General features: G+C 59.5%; 1 protein-coding gene across 1 annotated transcript; it reads right to left on the bottom strand.

Annotated features, from left to right (window-relative positions):
• Nucleotides 1–3,069: 3,069 nt before the first annotated feature.
• HCN3 (hyperpolarization activated cyclic nucleotide gated potassium channel 3) lies at nt 3,070–18,746 on the bottom strand. Its single transcript, XM_065420249.1, has 8 exons — nt 18,352–18,746; nt 9,713–10,142; nt 9,317–9,478; nt 7,828–8,046; nt 7,276–7,422; nt 6,875–7,115; nt 4,805–4,990; nt 3,070–4,214 (listed from the first exon to the last, which is right to left on the bottom strand). Exons 1-8 carry the CDS (start codon nt 18,744–18,746, stop codon nt 3,070–3,072), a joined length of 2,925 nt encoding a protein of 974 aa, XP_065276321.1.
• Nucleotides 18,747–19,228: the final 482 nt, after the last annotated feature.

Raw genomic sequence — 19,228 nt, forward strand, 5'->3', positions numbered from 1 at the left:
GGGGTGACACAGCTGCAGAGAGTATGGTTTCCTTTCTGGAAAGACCAGAAAGGTTCCAGACGCTGTGGAAGGAGGGCCACGGCTCTGCGGTTGCCGCCTGGGCCAGCCCACACCTTGGCACTTTTCCTCTCAATGGAATCCTACCACAATTGCTACAAATGTCTCTACGTTACGTAGTGTAAACAAGAAGATCCTGGAATGTTTGAATCTAAGCGACCTGACTGCAGGCCCCTCCCAGAGGAGCTGCTGGGACAGACACACGGGGCCAAGTGGAATGGGGGGAGGCAGGGACAGAGGGAAAGGACACTCAAGTCCATGAGAAGGCAGTGCTGAATACTCCCTCCAATACAGGCATCAAAGTGATTCCCACTGGACCAAACTCTGCCAAGGGCTGAGCTCGCCCTCCTCGTCCTGCAGTGAAGACTCTGGTCCCAACATCCCAAAATACGAATGAAGAGAAGAACTAAACAACTTACCTTTAAGAAGTATTGTACGAAAAGAACCCCTAGCCCAACACTGTGCCTAGCCATGGCTGGGCCTATCACCTCTAGCACAGGTACCTACAGGGCTGAGCTCCATATTGCTGACACTGTCAGTGCTCCCAGAGCAGGGACTACAAGATACGATTTTCCTGACTCTGGTAGTGGAAAGAAGAAGCTATACAGCACAGCGGAGTTGGGGGGGGGGGCACTACTCTAACCCGAATCAGTAACACGTTTGGACCCAAAAGCAACACCGTAAGCAGAATTCAGCTGCTTAGCAGAGCCACGACTCGCACACACATTGCTAACTACTGGTTCCTGGAGAGGGGCAGCTCGGGCTGAGCCGGGAGACGCCCCGGAAATCCCAACCCTTCTGTACAGAGACGCAGAATCCTCCCCCTGGGGAGGCTACAAGTGCAGGAAGCAACATTGCTTCGAGCTGAGATCCAGGCAGTGATTGGGGCGTGACTGACAGGCATGGGGTGGGGGGACGTGAGCATCTCCTCTGCAATCTTCCTGGAGTCACTTTAATGCTGATGAAGAGCATCTTGGACTGACTTCAAGAAACTGGGGCTGGGTCTTTAGCAAGACTTGACCATGGACAGGGGGTGGGGACCAACCCTTCCCGACACCCAACTCCCTGGGACAGTGCTGCTCACTCAGACTAACCCCAGGCAATGGGCACCAGCCTGCAAGGTAAGAAGAGAGAAACCCCCTGGCCCAGCTCTCAAAGACCCTCCTGGGGTGCAGGAGCTAGCAGTCGAGAGCAGAGGTAGCAAAACTCTTTCCAAGTCCCTTCCCACAAGAGGGGAGCAGGAAACCGTCTGGTCTGCCAAGAACACGCTCAGTGAGAATTGCACATCTCGGGGTGACGCTGAGAGCCCTGAACTGCAGCCCCTGTGCTCCCTGACTCAATACAGTGTAGGGGACAAGACCCAGCTAAGGAGGCCCTTCAGTCAGGTCTCTGGGTCTGGCTGCCCCAAGGCTCCCAGAACATCCATCAGAGCCTGTCTCATAGGAACGCACATCACCTTTGGCCTCCCAGCACAGGCCCTGGGGGACCTCAGGACATTTCTATTCAGCTTTTGTATTTCCAGGCCTGGCTCTTTGCACCAAGGGGAGTTGATTAATCGTCTCCTGACAAGCCACGGGTATCAGGAACAAGCCCCTCAGGGAAGCCAGCACTGGGCCTATGTCCTCAGAGGCAGCCTCCTGGACCCCAGGACAGGCCAGGAGCTGTGAGGTGGAGGGAACCCACCAGCTCAAATCCAGCCCAGACAGTTACAGCCAGGACAGCCCTGGCCCACGGCCCCCTTCTGCTGGGTCCATATCTCCCCCTTTCTACAGGGACCATCTGACTATAAAGACCAGCTGCTCGGAGCAGTGGGGGATGAGACATGCCTGCTCCCCATGCCTCCCTTCCCCAGGGAACTGGGTTCTCTAGGGCGAGAGGCACTTGCATAAGCTCCTGCACACATTTAACCTCACCCTATGGGAGACAGGGTGGCTGAGACATGTTCACAAGTGGCAGTGATTGCCAGGCCTCTGGGGGCAGAGGCCACGTGCATGAGGATCTGTGTGGCCTCTCAGCCTAGACCAGCTGGGGATGAGGGGGAGAGAGGGGAGACACTTGGAGTCCTGGGGACTCGGAGCTGCCTGGGACCATGGGGTACTGGATGGATTCATCTTGGCTTCCTGGGTTGGCCATGGCAGCCAGCGCCATGGGGCCCCCGGCGTCCTGCTCTGGGTACAGAGGCTTGGGAGCTGGAGTGAGGGGAATTCCAGTTTTCAGCAACCTTGCAACCCCCCACCTCCTCCCACTCTGCCCTCCCCCAGTGCAAAGGCCTCTCCATGGGGTCCATCCCCCCCCACTCTGTCCCCTGCTGTGGGTGAGGGGAAAGGCCTCACCCTGGGGCTCTGGCCCTATCCCCCTCCCCCCCCCCCAGGGCAAAGGCTTCAACCAGGCCATTGTGGGGATGCAGCTGAGGGATGGGCCAGGTGGGGGGGCTGGGAGAATTTCCTAATGGAGAAACATGAGTGGGAGGAGCCGCTGAGTGCCTTCCTGACGCTGCTCACCACGGTGGGGCCTATGCCCTGCAGGGCAGGGGCTGGGCCCATTGGGAATGGGTGGAGTGAGGAATAGGGCAGGGCCCCATGGCAAGGGGACAGAGTAGGGGCAGGGTCCCATTGCAAGGTTGGTGTTCCCAGGGAGAGGCAGAGTGCAGAGGGCACTGATGGAGTCAGCGCAGCCCACAGCCCTGCTGCCCCCTTGCTCTGCGGTGCAGATGGGGGCAGCCTTTTAGTGGCTTCCTGTCCTCAGTGGAGTCAGGAGAATCCCAGAGCGACCCCTGGGCAGAGCCTGCCCTGCAGCCAGGCACATGACTCTGGCAGAGTCAGTGTCTGCGGTAGGTGGTCACCCCTGGCCATCTCCTCTCCTTGCCCACTCAGCCTCAGCCCTGGGTGGGGGCCTTGGGGGAGGCTGTCCCCCTTTCTCCCTGCCCCCGCCCCACGTCAAACAGCCCCAGGAGCACGGCTCTCCAGCGAGCCCACTCCTCTCCCCCCCATGCTTGGACCCAGCCCTGGGCTCTCATATGTTGGACGGGAGTTTGGGCTTCCCACTTTCCACCTCAGGGCTGAATGCCACGGAGCCCTTGCGGGAGGGGCCTGCCGCATGCCTGGGCATGGAGACGGGAGACTGCGGGGTGGACGCTCCGCTCACGGGCCGGCTGGATTGGACCAAAGATCCTGAAGGCATCTGCTGCGGGTGTGCTGGCTGGCCTGGAACCCCAGGGGGTGGCTTGGTGAGGAGTCCAGCTACTGAGGGAGATGACCTGTGAGCCAGGTTCCCCGCTGACTTTCTGCCCTGATGGGAGGAGCTCCCGTCCACTTGCTGGGCGACTTTATTGGGCAGGGATGGCTGAGATGCTGACAGGAGCCGGATGTCCTGGGTGAGCCTCCCGATGGGTAGGCCCTGGATGCTTCTGTGCTTCACCAGCTGCTGCGGCTGCATCAGCAGAGAGATGTGGGAGCCGGTGGCTCGGGACAGGCTGTAGTGGAGAGTTCTCCCTGCTGGGAGCGCCTGCTCAGAGCTGGGGGACGGAGCCCCTGCTGGCTGCTGGAGAAGTGACGTGGAAACTGAGGTGCCTCGGGACTTGGAGAGCTGGGGTTGGGAGCCCGTCTGGGGCTGCTTTGCTATTGCCAGGGGCTCTCCCTTCTGCACCAGCCTTGGCTGTGGCAGTCCCACGTGGCCAGCTTTCTGACCCCCACTTTCCAGAGGCGACTGGGACTGGACCATGGGGGATGAAGGGGAGTTGGCCGCAGGCGTCTGCAGGTGGGACTGTACGCCGGACTGGGAGCTCACCGAGGAGGGCCGGGAGCCCCCCAAGTTGGGCTGGGACCTGCGCACTTGCCTGGTGAGCAGGGTGGCCTCAGGTGAGAGTGGGCTGGAGATGGAGGAGGGTGGCAGGAAGATGTGGGCCTGCAGGCTCTGCTGGTGAGTCAAGGCAATGGCCACATTGGTGGTGGCAGCTGCCGTTTGCAGTGGCGCATGCACCAGGGGCTCCCAGATCACTGGCTTGCCACTCAGCTCCCGGCCCACCGCCATCTGCTGCAGGTCCTGGATGTTGTGGGCCATGTCCCGGTCGTGCTTGACGATCTGCTGGATCATCTCGTTGTTCATGGCCCCCGAGCTGTGCTCTGCTCGCTTGCGCAGGAGGATGGAGTTCTTCTTACCTGAGGGGCAGAGAGAAAAGACAGGGTCACCAACACCTGCCTGAACTGTGCCCCAGGGCCAGGGGCACCACGGGAGTAGCAGGCAGATATGAGCATCTCCACCGCCTTACAGACAGGGAGGGTGAGGAGCGGGGGATAGAACCCAGGAGTCCTGGCTCCCTGCTCCTACCATGGGGTTACGTGACACTAGCCGTTTTCTTGGCTGAGTGTATCTACGGCTGTGTGAGAAGGGTGTAGGCCTGGCACCCTTGGGTCCCATTTGCCCCCAGGGCCAGCAGCTAGTCAGGTCGGCCCTCACTAGTGAGGAGTGCAAGGGGGAGGCAGTGGGACGCTGAGCTTGGGAGAGGTAACTTACAGACCCTCCTTGTGAACAAAAGCGATGACATATAGCAGCTCCCCTTACCCCTCCTGGAGAGAGGGAGGGAATCCCAGAGCAGGCTCCTCAGCCCAGCCCCGAAGTAGGCAGGGAAAGAAATGCCCCTGACGTTAGGGGCCCAAGGACAGGGGAAGGGGGTCGGGGAGCAGGGGGTATGTGCCAGTGCAGCAGCTGCCTGGGAGCAAGGAGATTCGCGGGGGTGGCTGGCATGCACCTGGGGCGGGCGCTCCCTCACCGATGCGGTCCAGGCGGTCCATGGCCACGGTCTCGAAGGCCCTACGCATCATGGGGTGCTCCTCCAGCACCTCGTTGAAGTTATCCACCGAGAGCGAGTAGAGGCGGCAGTAGGTGTCGGCCCGGACGCTGGCCGTGCGCCTCCCCCGCGTCAGCAGGCAGATCTCTGTGGGGACACAGAGCTCGGCATCATGGCCATGGCCACCGCCCTGCTGGCACCGACCCCCCAGCCAGAGAAGGGGAGACGGTTACCTTGTCTAGTGCCTCTTATGTTACAGGAGCTTGTGAGCTGAACGAAACTGAAGCACAAAGTTGGGAAGGGACCGATCCCAGGCAACGCAACAGCCACTACAGAGTCGGGAACAGAACCCAGGAGTCCTGTCTGGCATGGCCAAACCTTGCTCTAACCCTAGACACCGCTCCTTCTCCCTCCCATAGCTGGAGAGAAAACCCAGGAGTCCTGGCTCCCAGCCCCTCCTCCTCCCCCATTTTTACCCCCACTGCCTTCCCAGAGCTGGAGAGAGAACCCAGGAGTCCTGTCCAGTATGGCCACACCTTGCTCTAACCACTAGACATCGCTCTCTTTCCATCCCAGAGCTGGAGAGAGAACCCAGGAGTCTTGGCTCCCAGCCCCTCCAGTTCAAACCATTGGACAAGACTCCCTCCTCAGCATGAGCAGCAGATTACTAAATATTTTAACTCAAAGAAGCCTTAGATTGTAGGGTGAGGGGCACCTTAGTAAACCCAGGTGGGTGGGTGGAGCCTAAGTTAGGGCCATGAAGGGGTGGGCACAGGAGCACAACAGCTGGGGCTAGGATTCTCCTGTGACATTCTGTATCTTGGGGGAGTGCCCTGTGCCCCCATTTTCCTCATTTATATATGACTGTGAACTTGCATATAAAACAGGCTGTGTGAGGTATCAGGGGAAAGATTATGATCTACTGAAAGTCATTTTTCTATCCATATATGTAGATCATTAATGCATATGAAGTTATGAGAATTGTGTTGTATGGTTGTCACTAAAACAGGCTGTAAGTTGGGGAATCAGCCAGGTATTAGCCCCCCGCCCCCAGAGTCAACAGCAGGAAAGTAACCAACACCCGGGCGGGGTGTCAAACAACCCATCACCAGCTATTGTCCAGCAAGGGAGCTACAATGCAGTGATTCACATGCATGGGGCCACACCAGGGGAATTGCTCAACCTTGCCTGGGGACTCAGCAATGTCCCCCAGACATGCCTGGACTTATGTTGTCCAAGCACATGGACTAAGGGTATAAAACAGACACAGTGGACCCATGCTTGGCCTTTCTCCTGCCCCCACCTATGCTGCAAGCAACAAGGACACTGAAGACTTGAGACTCCAACAGAGGACTCTGGCCCAGATTTCAAGGGTGAAATCTGTGTACTATGAACTGCAATATCTAGTGGGGTGAGAAAAACTGCTTAATCTAGATGTTGCCCAGTCTAATAGGGTTCAGAGTTTAGACTGCGTGCTTATATTTTCTTTTCTTTTGGTAACTAACTCTGACTTTTTGCCTATCACTTAATACCACTTAAAATCTATCTTTTGTAGACAATAAATTTATTTTAAGTGTGAAGTGTGTGGCATAACTGCTCAGGTTTGCAAAGGCTGGTGTATATCCACCTTTCCATTGATGAAGTGGTGAACCAATTAATAAATCTGCATTGCTTGTCTTGAGCAGTGCAAGACGGTATATTCCTGAGGCACAGTGCTGGGAGCTGGGGGGATTCGGCTGGTGTCTTTCCCTGTCTGATTCATGAGTGGCTCTGGGAGCATTCATGCAATCTAGCTGGGTGTGGGACTCCACATGCAGCTGTGCTGAGTGATCACAGCGTCTGGAGGGGTTGCGGCTGGTCACTAGCCAGGCATTGTGAGAGACACCCAGGCTGGAGAGAGTTAAGGGGGCACAGCGGTCCCACGCTCCCAGGCTGCACCCCGGGGATCCCGTCACATCTCCATCCCACAGACACCCCCTCCCATCTGGGGAGCTGCATGGCCGTTTCCTTCCTCTCCCGGCCCAGCCTCACCCCCGAAGTAGGAGCCGTCGGACAGCTTGGTCTCCTTGTTGCCCTTGGTGAGGATGCTGACCACGCCGTGCTGGATGAAGTACATCTTCTTGCCCACGGTGCCCTCGCGGATGATGAAGTCCCCAGGCTGGAAGACCTCGAAGCGCAGCTTGGTCAGCGTGGCCGTCACAAAGTTGGGGTCGGCGCTGGCGAACAGCGGCATGTTGGCCACCAGGTTCCGGCAGTTAAAGTTGATGATTTCCTGGGAGGAGGGCAGCAAAGAGGGTCACTTGGAAGCAATATATCCCTCCGAGAGCAGCAACCCGCCAGCGATCACCCCCAGAGGGGGCGGCGGGGCTGGCCCCAGCAGTCACCCGCCCAGAGGGGGCGGCAGGGCTGGCCCTGGCTCCAGAACTCCCTACCTCTTTGAGAGGCTCACTCAGCTCCCCCAGGATGTTCTCCTCATCAAACATCTTGCCCTGGTAGCGGTGCTCATAGTACTCATGGATCCGCTGGCGCGTGTCCCCGGGCAGCTTGTGGAACGACATGTACTGCTCCACCTGCTTGTACTGGAGGGACAGACAGAAACGCTCATGCCAAGGCTGGAAACACCCAGATGGGAAGGGCAGGGGCTCCATGGGTGGGTGGGAGGGGGCCCATGCCTGCGGCCCGAGCCCCAGGGCAAGAGTGAAGAGTGCAGTGTGGTGCCAGACAGCCTCCGCAGGCCTGGAACCAGGCAGCCCTGGGACAGGTGTGCCGACGCGGGATAGAACCAGGGGAGAAGCTGGCAAGGAGTGGCATGGGTCGGGCAGTGTTTAGTGACACAAGTATCTGTTCATTCCCAGCTCATACCCAGGCCCTATCTCCCCCACACCAGCCCATCACCTCCCCTGCTTGCCTCAAGGCCTGCCCCTTACCGCCCTGCCTGAGCTTTGGGGCCTGCTTCACTCCCCCAAGCCCTGCAGGGCACTCACCTTCTCCTGGTACTGCCGGCGGGAGGAGTCCAGCGACTGGATGAGGGCAGTGGCGTGGCCAATGAACATGGCGTAGCAGGTGGCACCCACAATCATGCTGAGCATGGTGAGCCAGACGTCGGTCATCCCCTCCGGAGCTTGCTGGCCGTACCCAATGCAGAGCATGTGGCTCATGGCCTTAAACAAGGCATGGGAGTACTGCTTCCCCCAGGAGTCGTTCTGCAGACAGGAGGGCACCTGAGCAGGCTGTAGCCGGGCTAACTCCTGCCACTGCAGCCAGGGATTTCTCTGAATACGCAGCCTCTCTGTGTCTCCCATCCCAGGGTGGGGGAAACATGAACTCCCAGCCAGCAGGGGAGCACGTCTGTGGCCTCACACCCCGGGACAGGGGCTTCTGGGCTGATCTAAGGACCAGAGGCTTTGCCCCCAGCCCAGCTCCCAGGGAGGCAGCAGGAGCCCCTCCTGCCTGCTGTCTCTTGGCAGCTGGTGGGAGGGATTTCCCTTGCTTGTTGGATTTAATTAGCGGCAAAGATGTGCTGCAGCAGGGACACGCCCAGATTGAGAGATTCCCCTGTCTGACTGATGCCTGCAGGGCTGCAATCAGACTCCATCAGCCCCCAGCTGGACAGCACATGTGTGCAGGTGTAATTAGCACAGATGTAAGAGTGTGCACCTGGGGGGGTGTAAGAGTGTGTGTGTAGCAGCGTGTGTGCCAGGGGACGCTCCCAGCCTGGAACATGCCTGATGGTCTGGTCCGTGAGGTCTCCCAGGCTGGAGCCATCAGCGTAAGGTTTATTTATCACCTGCCTGTCCCTTTATAAACACTAAGCCTCTCTCATCCCATGCACATGCCACGATCCCCATTACACAGACGGCAGCCCCAGTCTCTCACTCAGGAGATCAACCCCCCCCCAAAGGCAGTTCTCCTGTTAGCCCTGCAGGGCCAGCCTGGCTTGGGGACAGGGCAGGGAGATCAAATTCTGCCCTCATTGACCCCACGCAGCCCCTGGCCGCTGAGCAGGGTGGTAGGGGGATCTGCCTTCCAGCACATTCATTGTTAACAGAGTGACACAGTGTGCGTATCACAGTGGAGACTGGGACTCTGCACGGAGCCCATGGCCCTGGACAGGGATTCCCCCCATTGTTCCCCAGCCAGCCTGCTCCTGGGCACAACTCCTCCCGGGCGCCCACAGGAACACAGCTCTGTTGCGGCAGTCTGGGATGGGGGATGGTTTTAAACAATTGCCTTGTAAAATAAAGGATTTGCTCCTTATGTCCCATGATGGGCACCAGGGCAGCGGATGGCACCGCTCCGCCTCGGGGGTCTCTTAGACCAGAATGGGTGACAGATGCTGAGGAGAGCAGAGACCGCAAGGAAGGGACAGGCTGGAGCCCGACAGCCCCACCCCAGTGGGCAGCAAATTCAGGGATACACGAAGATCCTGGGGATCTCAGGCTCCAGTGCAGACGAGCCGGGCGGGGCACTCACCACCATGTGATTGATGGAGACCCAGCAGTCCTCGGGAAAATCCTGCAGCATGGGCACCAGGAACTGCAGGCAGCCGTCCCAGTGGCACAGCAGCAGCATCATGCCAATGAGGTTAACGATCCGCACCACGGCGCTGGCCAGGTCGTAGGTCATGTGGAAAATCTGAGCAAGGGGACAAGATGGGAGGAAGACTGTGAAAAGCCAGCTCTCTTCTCCAGGTACCCGCAGGGGAGGACCCCAAATGCCCCTTAACCCCCCACAAAAGCTCCTTAAGCCTCGCAGCCACAGGTCCCCAAGATGCCCCTCCCCCTGGCCAGGGGTTCTGAACCTCCCCCTTGATCCTTCCAGGCAGGGATCCCCCAAAATGATCCACCCTCCTTCCCCTGGCAGTCCCACCTCCTCCCACTGGTGAATGTAGCGGATGAGGCGGGACAGGCGCAGGAGGCGCAGCAGGCTGAGGATCTTGGTGAAGCGCACGATGCGCAGGGCCCGCGCTGTCTTGTAGACGTCGGAGTCCACCTGAGTCTCCAGGTCGACGATGAGGAAGATGTAATCCACGGGGATGGAGGAGATGAAATCGACCAGGAACCAGCTCTTCAGGTACTTCATCTTGATGGTGTGTGGGTCCAGGATGATCTCTGTGTTGTCCTCCACCACGATGCCCGTGCGGAAGTTCAACACCAGGTCGGCCAGGAAGAAGGTGTCCGAGAGCACGTTGAAGACAATCCAAGGTGGTGTGTTCTCATCCTTGAAAAAGGTGATGCCTACGGGCAGGATGATCAGGTTCCCCACCATCAGCAGCAGCATGATGAGGTCCCAGTAAAACCTGCAGGAGGAATGGAGAGCGGGCACAAAGCAGGGGACAGAGGAGCAGGGGAACGAGAAAGGAGGAAAGGAGATGGGGAACGGAGCCAGGAAAGGAGAAAGGAAGGCAGAGAATGAAAACCTCCTTCTAGTAGCTAAACCTGCATAAGAAATTGGATCAGTTTAAACTGGAGAGGGTTCAGAGAAGACCCATGAGACTGATGAAAGGGCTGGAAAACCTGCCTTACAGTGACAGAGTTCCATGTGTTTAGAGAGAAGTTTAAGGGATGACTTTTCTCACGGTCTGTAAGTACCTTCCTGGGGAACAAGCTATTTGATCACGGGCTCTTCAGTCTAGCAGACAAAAATCTAACAGGAGCCAACAGCTGGGAAGTTGAAACGAGACATATTCAGACCGGAAATAAAGTGCAAATGTTTAAGAGTGAGAGTAATTAACCATTGGGACAATTTACCTAGAGCTGTGGGGGATTCTCCATCACCGGAAATACTGAAATCAAAAAGATGGGCTGTAGATCCAACAGGAACCGATTCAGGGAAGTCCCATGGCCTGCGTGACACAGGATGTCAGACTTGCTGATCAGCAAGGTCCCTTCTGGCCTTGGACTCTATAAACCCTCTGGAGATTGCGTGCACCTGCCCCAAACAGATACACGGCCAGGATGTGCATGCATGGACACACACCCTCCTCCCCATGCCCCAAACAGATACACGGCCAGGATGTGCATGCATGGACATGGACACACACCCTCCTCCCCTACTGCCCATGTCCCAAACAGATACATGGCCAGGATGTGCACACGCACACACCTCCCCATTTGTCTCTCCACCTGGGAGGGCTGAGAGCCTGCAGCTCGCCAGCCATCTGCGGGGGCAACAACACGCCAGGCCAGACAGCTCGACTCCCAACTTTGTGCCCCCAAACAACCAGAGAGCCGTGGTACGAGAGCACGGAGGGGCAGAGTCTGCACCCAGCCCGAGATCCCAAGGGGAAAGGAATTAGCACAGTGGCAGGGAAGGAGAGAGAGGAGGCTCCAGCTGGCTAGGAAAGGAGCCGGGGAGCTGCTGAGGCAGCAAGGGATAGGGTGGCTGGGCCTGGTAGTACGAGCTGTGGAGGGGAAAGTTCTTGCCCCGACAGTGGGGAGATGCATGAAGGCAGAAGACAGCCAAAGATCGGTGAGAAGAGAACAGAGACCCAGCGTCTGAGGGGCTCTGTAACAGCACTGGCTGCCTGCCAAGTGCACCTGGTGGCCTGGGGTAGCTCTGTGGCACCCTGCCTCAGTTTCCCTTTCATTCAGTAACTCCACAAGAAGTATGTATCCTCCACCCCCACCACTATGGGGGCTGGCCTCCCTCTCCACCTGGCGTCTTGTCCTGCTCTTTATCACCACAGGAGCTCCCAGGCCTTTTCCATCCTCTTACAGCAGCCATGTGGGCCTCCAGGCCCAAACCCTTCCCCCTGCTCATCACAGCCTCTGCCCCAGCGTCCTCACCCATCTCCTGCCTCCCTCCCTTCACAGAAATCAGGTCTGTATCGAGCCTGGCTGTCCTTGGTGCAGCTGTTAACGAGGAACAGGTGGGCCAGATCCGTTCCCTAGCCCTGGGCTAGGCTCTGAAAACAGCGTGGGCGATTCTGACCCAGAAGGGAGAGGGCAGAGTGGGGAGGGGAGAGGAGGGGGTAACCTCGTTGTGCCCATGTTGCTGACCGGGGCTTGGCAAGCCTGGCAGAAGAGAGTTGCACTAGTCCCGGAGAGAGGGGCTGAAGGCCTGGGGGGAGGAGTCCAGGAGAGGAGAGGCGAGGCCTCGGGAAGTGTTGCCGAGATGGTGATGGCCAGTTCTGCCGGCGAAGGAGGAGGAGAAGGAGAGCTTGGGTTCAAGGATGATGCCTGGGCTATGGAGAGTGGGGGCCTTATGGAGAGCCCCTGCGGAAACCAACTCTTTCCCCTGGGGAGGGTGCCAGGCTAAGCCCTGCCAGCCCAGGGAGAGGAGATCCCTCCCGTGGATGAGGAGGCAGGGTATGGAGACCCTCCCTGGTGGTGCTTTACCCAACAGCATGGAGTAAAGAGATCACACCTCCCAGCGTCCCCTTGCAAACCTTCACTCCTGGCACTTCGGGCACCCACCAGGCAGGCGGATCAGGATCACGGATGGGCAGATTGAGCCCAGAGCGGGGACGGGACTTGCACCCAGGGAAGCAGTGTCAGAGCTGGGGTTGGAGCTCAGATGATGGACTCTGTTCCTGTCTGCCTGGGATCACAGGGTTGGAACTCAAGGCACAAACTTCCCTCTCCCCCAGGAGGGAGCTCAAGGGTGTAGCTGGGGGTGTGGGATAAAAGAGCCCCCACGGGGTTCCGCTTCTGCGCTTCAGGGCAATCTGCTTTTGCTGAAGTGCCCAGGCACAAGTGGCCAAGCACGGAGGGTCCCAGGTTCTTTCCTCCCCGGGAACTCAGGCTCTGGCCCTCCAGAGTGCCCCTGAGCTGGGGGCGGGGGCTCTGCGTCTCCCCACCGGCACCTGGTTCCTTATCACTGCCCACGGGGGGCTAACAGGGTTTAGAATAAGCTCTCTGGTTACACAAGCAGGATGGGAGGGGCAGGGCTCTGGGTTGCCAAAGCCTGGCTCATGGTCAGAGCCATGAAGAGGCCGGGGTACTGAGCACAGTGCGGCCATGCAGGCAGAGATGGGGGCTGAGGGCTAAAGGAGACGCACCTTCCTGCCGTCCCTCTGTTGGGCTGAGGGGTGTCTGCAGCCAGCGCCCTCCCCGTGCCAGAGGGCAACCCACTGCACAAGCCACAGGACCAAAGAGCCGCACTCGTTGGGAGAGTGACGCCCCTTGCTGCGTCCCACCCAGGCCTGGGCACGGCGCTCCTCGGGTGCCAGAGGGAGTGCTCTGCACTGCGCAGAGGGGAGCCTCTGTATCTCCTATAGCACCAATTTTATGCCCAGACATCTTGGGCTGTGCTCTGGATTTCGGAGAGGGGAGGTTCCTGCAATTCTCAGCCTGGTTTTTCCCCTGCTGGTCTCGCCTCCCGCCATGTGCTACAGCCCCACTAACTCACCTTGGAAATGTGGCGCCGGTGCCAGATGAATTCACTCTGCAAAGCCAAACTCTTGGGGAAGAGACTAGAATCCAGGCCTCTGCAGGCAGATGGATGCATCAGGCTTTGCAGGCTGTGACCTCCACAGGGGGCCGGCCTGGCTTAACGGGTTCCTGCCCTGACCTTCCCCAGGGCCTTGGCTTCAGCCCTTAGGAAAAATATTTAAAACCAGGTATAAGAAGATGCTACCTCTTCCAGTGAATCTCTCAGGTGGAGCTCTGAGCCACTATGGGGAAAGGCCAGCATCAGCAGAGGAGAAGAGAAGTCTGGGTACCGCGCTGGGCCTCAGGAGACCCCAGCTCTGCCACTGATCTGCAGGGTGGCTTTGGTCAGGGCCTCTGTTTCTCTTTCCAGCCTGTGTGTGTCGGGTCCATTCAGACTGCAGGGGCTCTGGAGCAGGGACAGTCTCTCACTGGGCAGCGCCTGGCACAATGGGGCCATGATCTCGGTTATGGTCTTTAGGCGCCACCACAGCACCAACCAACCAGGCAGGAGTGCCACATTTGCAGTTCCAGAGCCAGGCTTGGAATATTGCTGGGATCCAGGCAAAGGCTCTGAGAGGATCTCAAGGTAACTTTGGTTTGAACAAGTCTTTTATTGAGGAGGAACAAGCAGCAGCAAGTGGCGTGAGTTGAGGGGGACAGGCTCTAAACCTCAGCCCCGGGCAGGCAGAGCCCTGCCCCTGAGTGCGCGGCTTCGAACCCTGCTGCTAGTTTATCCAGTTCAGTTCCTGGCTGCTGCCACCTGCATGCCTCCCCAAAGCCGTTCTTCCCCAGAAAGTCGGGGAGTCTGTGACAGAAACCGTCTCGCAGGCAGTCCCTGTCAACGTGGCTGGGACTCCAGCTCCCTCCAGCCACGTCCTGCCCCCACTGGGCTGGTCTTCAGTGGCGTGAGCGTCCTCCCACTATTGCTTTTATTCAGCTCTTGGGCCGTGCGCTGGTGTGGGGTCCCCACTGCGAGACGGGGCATGTGCTGAGAACATGCTGGTTCTAGAAGGTTCCGTCAACACCCTAGCCTTGGGGAAGGTGCAGAACAAGACTAGCTAGTAGCCAGGGGCTAACACAGTGAGAGAGCTTCACTCCTCCACTGGCAGAGGCCTTCGCCAGTGCCCCTTGCACGTCTCTCTTCTTCCTCTGCCCTGACATGCTCTGGCTCCCCAACCTGAATGCCCGAGAGTAGCTGGCTGTGTGATTTCACCCCACACAACGGCTGCCTCTCAGACACCGAGGGGATTTCTCTGTGGGGCAACCGTGTCCTACGTCACCGCCACGTTCAGAACGGGGGGGAAGAAAAGAACCAAAACTAGCTCCTCCATGAGACAGACACCAGGAGGGAAGTGGAGAGAGAGAGATTAATCCCCCAGAGACACCGCCAGGTGGCCCATCCACCCCACTCCTCTCTCTGACAGCGGCCAGATGCTTCAAAGGAATGGGGAAGAACCCCCACAATAGACTCTTGTAGGGGTTGGATTACACCCTAAAATTCTCTCTCTCTAAACACACTCAAGTGGGGCCAGGGATGTTCTCATTCTCCCAGTCACAGGTACACACATCCCCCTTCCCCCCTCCGTCACACAGACCCGGACCCCCACGACAGACACCGAGTAATGGAGGAGTCCACAATCATTCTCAGGAAGAAATCAAGGGCAGTTTTGCTCCTTCCTCCCAGGCCCATGTGGCTCCTTTCCCCATCTCTCTGCTGTAACCTGGCCAGCTCACACTCCGGCTCTCCCTGTGACCCAGCAGAACTGCACCCAGCCCTAGTGACCGCTGTCTGTATGGGCGTGAGGTGTCTCTGGTCCTATAGCCAAGAATAGTTTCAAGTAACAAATTAAAGACAGAGACAGAGAGCTCCCCCAGTGTCTGGGTTGCACAGAGGCAGGTGCAAAAGCCAACTCAGTTCACTGTCAGCCCAGCCTCCTAATGTGGGCACCTAAAAAGGCGCTCTGCAGGGAGAGATGGGCTTTGGAGAGGCCCCACATTTCCATAACAGCAGAAACCAACAGTCAGAAGCTGAGGATTAGCGCTGGTCACTAATGCCTCTCTGGGGGCCACGCTGTATGCTGGGTTAACCCTTTCCAAGCCACGACTCTGGGGACTCTCCAGCTGCAGTCAAGAGCTTTCCTACTGATTAGTACTTTGCTAGGAGTGCCAGCCCAGAAGGACTCTGGCTATGAAGGGGTTAATATCATCTGCCCCTGGCAAATGCCATGCACAAGCTCACCCAGCTAACCTTGTCCTTCCTCTCCCAGTCCCCTCCTGCTGACTGCCCAAACCCACCTGGAGCCTCTTGTCTCAGATTTACTTGGTAAGCGCTTTAGGGCGAAGCCTGTCTTTTATTCTAGGCCGGGCAGCGCCCAGCACAGCAAGGCCCTGATCTGGATTGGTCTCGGTTGCTACCATAATGCGGATAATAAACAACATCAGTGTAATCCAGCCTGGACAGCTCCCTACCAGCCCCCCTGCACGTCACCCTGTCACCTTCACCAGGCAGAGCTGCCGCTTGTAAACCTGGGGCCTTCTCACTTACGCTGAGGCCCTTACAGGGGGTGCAGATGTAACACAGGGCGGCTTTACAGCCCTTCGCGCTCTGCTGGAGCAGTGTAAAGGATCCTTAGCGTCACTGAGAATCAGGGCCTCCGGGCACTGTCTGGCTCTGCAGGGGGACCTCTGGTTACACCTACACGTGAGCAGCTACTTTCAGTTTCACCACACGGCTCAGGTGCTAGTCTCCTGCTGGGTCACAGTGACCATGGCATAATTTTCCACTAGAAATTAACGTCTTGCAGTTTCAACCCCCATAGAGAAAGCCCATCCTAGGTGACTCAACATCCCTGTGACATCCAATTCCTTCCCACCACGTAGACATCCCAGTAACACCCTGGAGATCCCAGGGACATAGTGTGCCTGGACCTGCCATTACAAGGCCTACCTTCTTGCCACACACCCTGCGCTAAATGGTCACATTGCCCTTCCCAACACCTCTCCACCACCAGCCTGCACAGCCAGAGCCATTCCTGCTGAGGGAGGGCTCTGCCGGCACCCCTTCGCAAGAGCTGGGACAGGAATTAATCTCCTTGGATGTGCTGTGACTCCTCAGTACATTCACAAATTAAAAACAGCTCCTAGTCCACTGGCAAGAGAGAAGCGCTACTCAGAGGCAGACAGAAGGATCTGTCTTCCTCTGTTGGGGGTGCCCCGGTGCCTGGGGAATGAGGTCGGTTCGGCCCAGATACCTAGAAGCTCTCCCCTGTCCATACACGAAGCACTGCCAGGCTCAGACAGATGCACGAGTGAACTGTGGGGGAGAGATTGCTGGGCAGCAGAAGCACATCCCGGTCAGTACCTTGGCCTCTCTGCATGTTACTTTTAGCCCCTGCCTTATTGGAGAGTAGTGGCAAGAGGGGAGGACTAACCATGTGCTGGGCAGAGCCCCTTCCCTGGAAAGTCAGGGACAGGAATCCTTCCAAAGAGAAGGGGCAGGGGGTGAATTTTGGGCAGCAGGGGAGTTTCTGATTCTGGTGATCAGCTGGCCTCCCAGGGTCACACCGGGCCTGCTTGAAAGGGGTCCCCAAGAAGAATAGGGGTAAATCCCAGTGGCCCTGCGATGCTGGGGAGTCTGGGTGCAGGGAAGGCTGATGACAGTGAGGACTTGGGAATAGAAACTTCCTGCACAGCAAAGTGAACGACATTGGATTTGTATCCTGTTGGTTCTTAGTCCCCGACTCCCCTACAGCTCCCAGCTGCTGCCCTGCTCCCACCTGGAGGTAGAGGGGCCCTGGTGACAAGACTGAGCTCCCTGACTGGTCTGGGGAGGAGGGACCTGACCCCCCCAGTCCCTGGTACCTGGCTTGCAGGAACAGCACACGCTGCTGAGGAAGGGCCCCTCCAGGGTTCCTGGGGAGCAGAGCCCCCCCCCCCAGCTTACTGCCAGGACATCCCTGGGATGTTCCCCCCATGCCTCCTACCAGCGCTGTAGGGCTCAGGTGCCCCTAGCCTGGTGAGAGGACCCTGGCATCCGGGCCAGCCCCACCTCACCTCCCCCGCGAAACGGGGCTGGGGCTGCAGGCCCCAGAGCACCAGCACGAATAGAAGACAGATGCTCACAGCCCGAGGGAGCAGCCGTTGGAGTAGCAGAGGGTATGGGCCATGGGGGCCAGGGAGGACAGACCGCAGCACCCTCACTCCACTGAGACCTCAGCCTCCGAGCCACCGGGACCCACCCCTGTGGCTGAGCAGGGCCCACCTCAGCAGGGGAAGGCCAGGCTTAGCCTGTGGCCTCACGCTCAGTACCCAGGACAGCGCCAGCCCCAGGCCCGCAGGAGGGTGGACATGGGGGAGGGTGGGCAGGGATACATGCAACCTGACTGCCCTGTGTATCAGCTGGAGGACGGGGGCTTGGCTGGAGGGTGGGGTCAGGAGGGGCAAGGGCCCCTCTCACCTGAAGTCATTGAAGGGGTGGATGGGAAGGGGTAGGGCCTGGCTGGGTGGACAGGAATGGCTGGTTAGGCTGGGCGTGGATGGAGACAGGGGAAGGGGAGGGCTGGGTGACTAGGGGCGGGGAGTGGCCAGCTAGGGAGGACAGGGGCAGGGGCGGGGCAGCTAGCAGGTGGGTCCTTAGCAGGTGCCGGGCCCCCTCTCACCTGAAGTCGCTGTAGGGGTGGATAGGAAGGGAGACAGGGGTAGGGCACGGCTGGGTGGCAGAGGGTGGCTGGCTAGGGAAGATGCCAGAAGCTGGGCAGGGGCGACAGGGGATGGGTCACTTGATGATTATCTGTTCTGTTCGTTCCCTCTGGGGCACCTGGCATTGGCTACTGTCGGAAGACAGGATGCTGGGCTGGCTGGACCTTTGGTCTGACCCAGTAGGGCCATTCTTATGTTCTTATGGGGGCAGGGGGTGGCTGGCTAGGGAGGACAGGGACAGGGGCAGGGGGTGGCCGGCAAGCAGGCGGGTCCTTAGCAGGTTCCAGGCCCCCTCTCACCTGAAGTCGCTGTAGGGGTAGATGGGGAGGGGTAGAGCCCGGCTGGGTGGCAGGGGATGACTGGCCAGGGAGGATGGGGGCAGGGGGTGGCCGGCAAGCAGGCAGGTCCCTCAGGAGGTGCCAGGGCCCCTCTCACCTGAAGTCGCTGTAGGGGTGGATAATCCAGGACCCGGCCGATTTCACCCGCTGCTGCTCCAGCTCCACCGCCTTGTGGCTGCCAAACATGCGCAGCGAGAACTTGTTGACCGCGGGCTGCAGCATGGCCCCGAGCTGGCGCTGCACGAAGGTGCCGGCTAGCGCGGCGGGGTCCTCGGCGTCGGACAGGATTTGCTCCGCCGCCTCCGCCTTACCGGCCCCGGGCTGCGAGGCGGGCGCCTCCCCCGGGGTTACTGCGCTGGGCGGCTGGCCTGGCCCAGAGCCCACGCTACCCTCGGGGCGCCCGGGGGCCTCCCCGTCCAGCGCCTGGGGCTTGTCCCGAGGGTCGGCGCCCTGCGCCCTGTCCCGGGGCTCCGTGCCCGGCGCTGCCTCCATCCTGCCGGGGAAGCGCCCTGCTCAGGTTCCCTTCAAACGCCCTTGCCCGGGCGCCCGGCCCGGCTCCCCTGGGCACATGCTCGCCGCAGCCAGAGCCGGCGGGTGGGAGGCGCAGGCGGAGGCGGCCGCAGCTCCGGGCTCCGCCGGGGGCGCGGCTGGGGATGCTGCCGGGGGCGCTCCGCTCCCCTCCCTGCCCCGCAGCCGGGCTCAGCCGCAGGACGCCGGGGACGCCGGCCGCTGCTCCCCCATGGCCGCCCCAGGGCAGGTGCCGGCGGGGCAGAGCGAGCCTGTTGCACACGCCCAGGCGGGGAGACGTCAGCTGGGCTGGGGGAGCCGCAGCTCCATCCTCCGGGCGCGGGCAGGCAGCGGCGGCTCGGCCCAGCCAGCGGCGAGCCGGAGGCTCGCAAGGCCAGTGCTGCCCCCTGACGGGAGCCCGGAGACTGCAGCGGGGAGGGAGGCGCCGAGCGGTGCCCAGCCCCCGC

Source organism: Emys orbicularis, chromosome 20 (assembly GCF_028017835.1).
Source record: "Emys orbicularis isolate rEmyOrb1 chromosome 20, rEmyOrb1.hap1, whole genome shotgun sequence".
In the NCBI taxonomy this organism is placed as follows: Eukaryota; Metazoa; Chordata; order Testudines; family Emydidae; genus Emys; species Emys orbicularis.

Coding starts and splice junctions, on each gene's coding strand:
- HCN3 (XM_065420249.1), bottom strand. CDS start 18,746: ATGGAGGCAGCGCCGGGCACGGAGCCCCGGGACAGGGCGCAGGGCGCC. Junction 10,143..18,351: donor CACCCCTACAGCGACTTCAG/GTGAGAGGGGCC, acceptor TTCCTCCTGCAG/GTTTTACTGGGACCTCATCA. Junction 9,479..9,712: donor ACATTCACCAGTGGGAGGAG/GTGGGACTGCCA, acceptor CCCCTTGCTCAG/ATTTTCCACATGACCTACGA.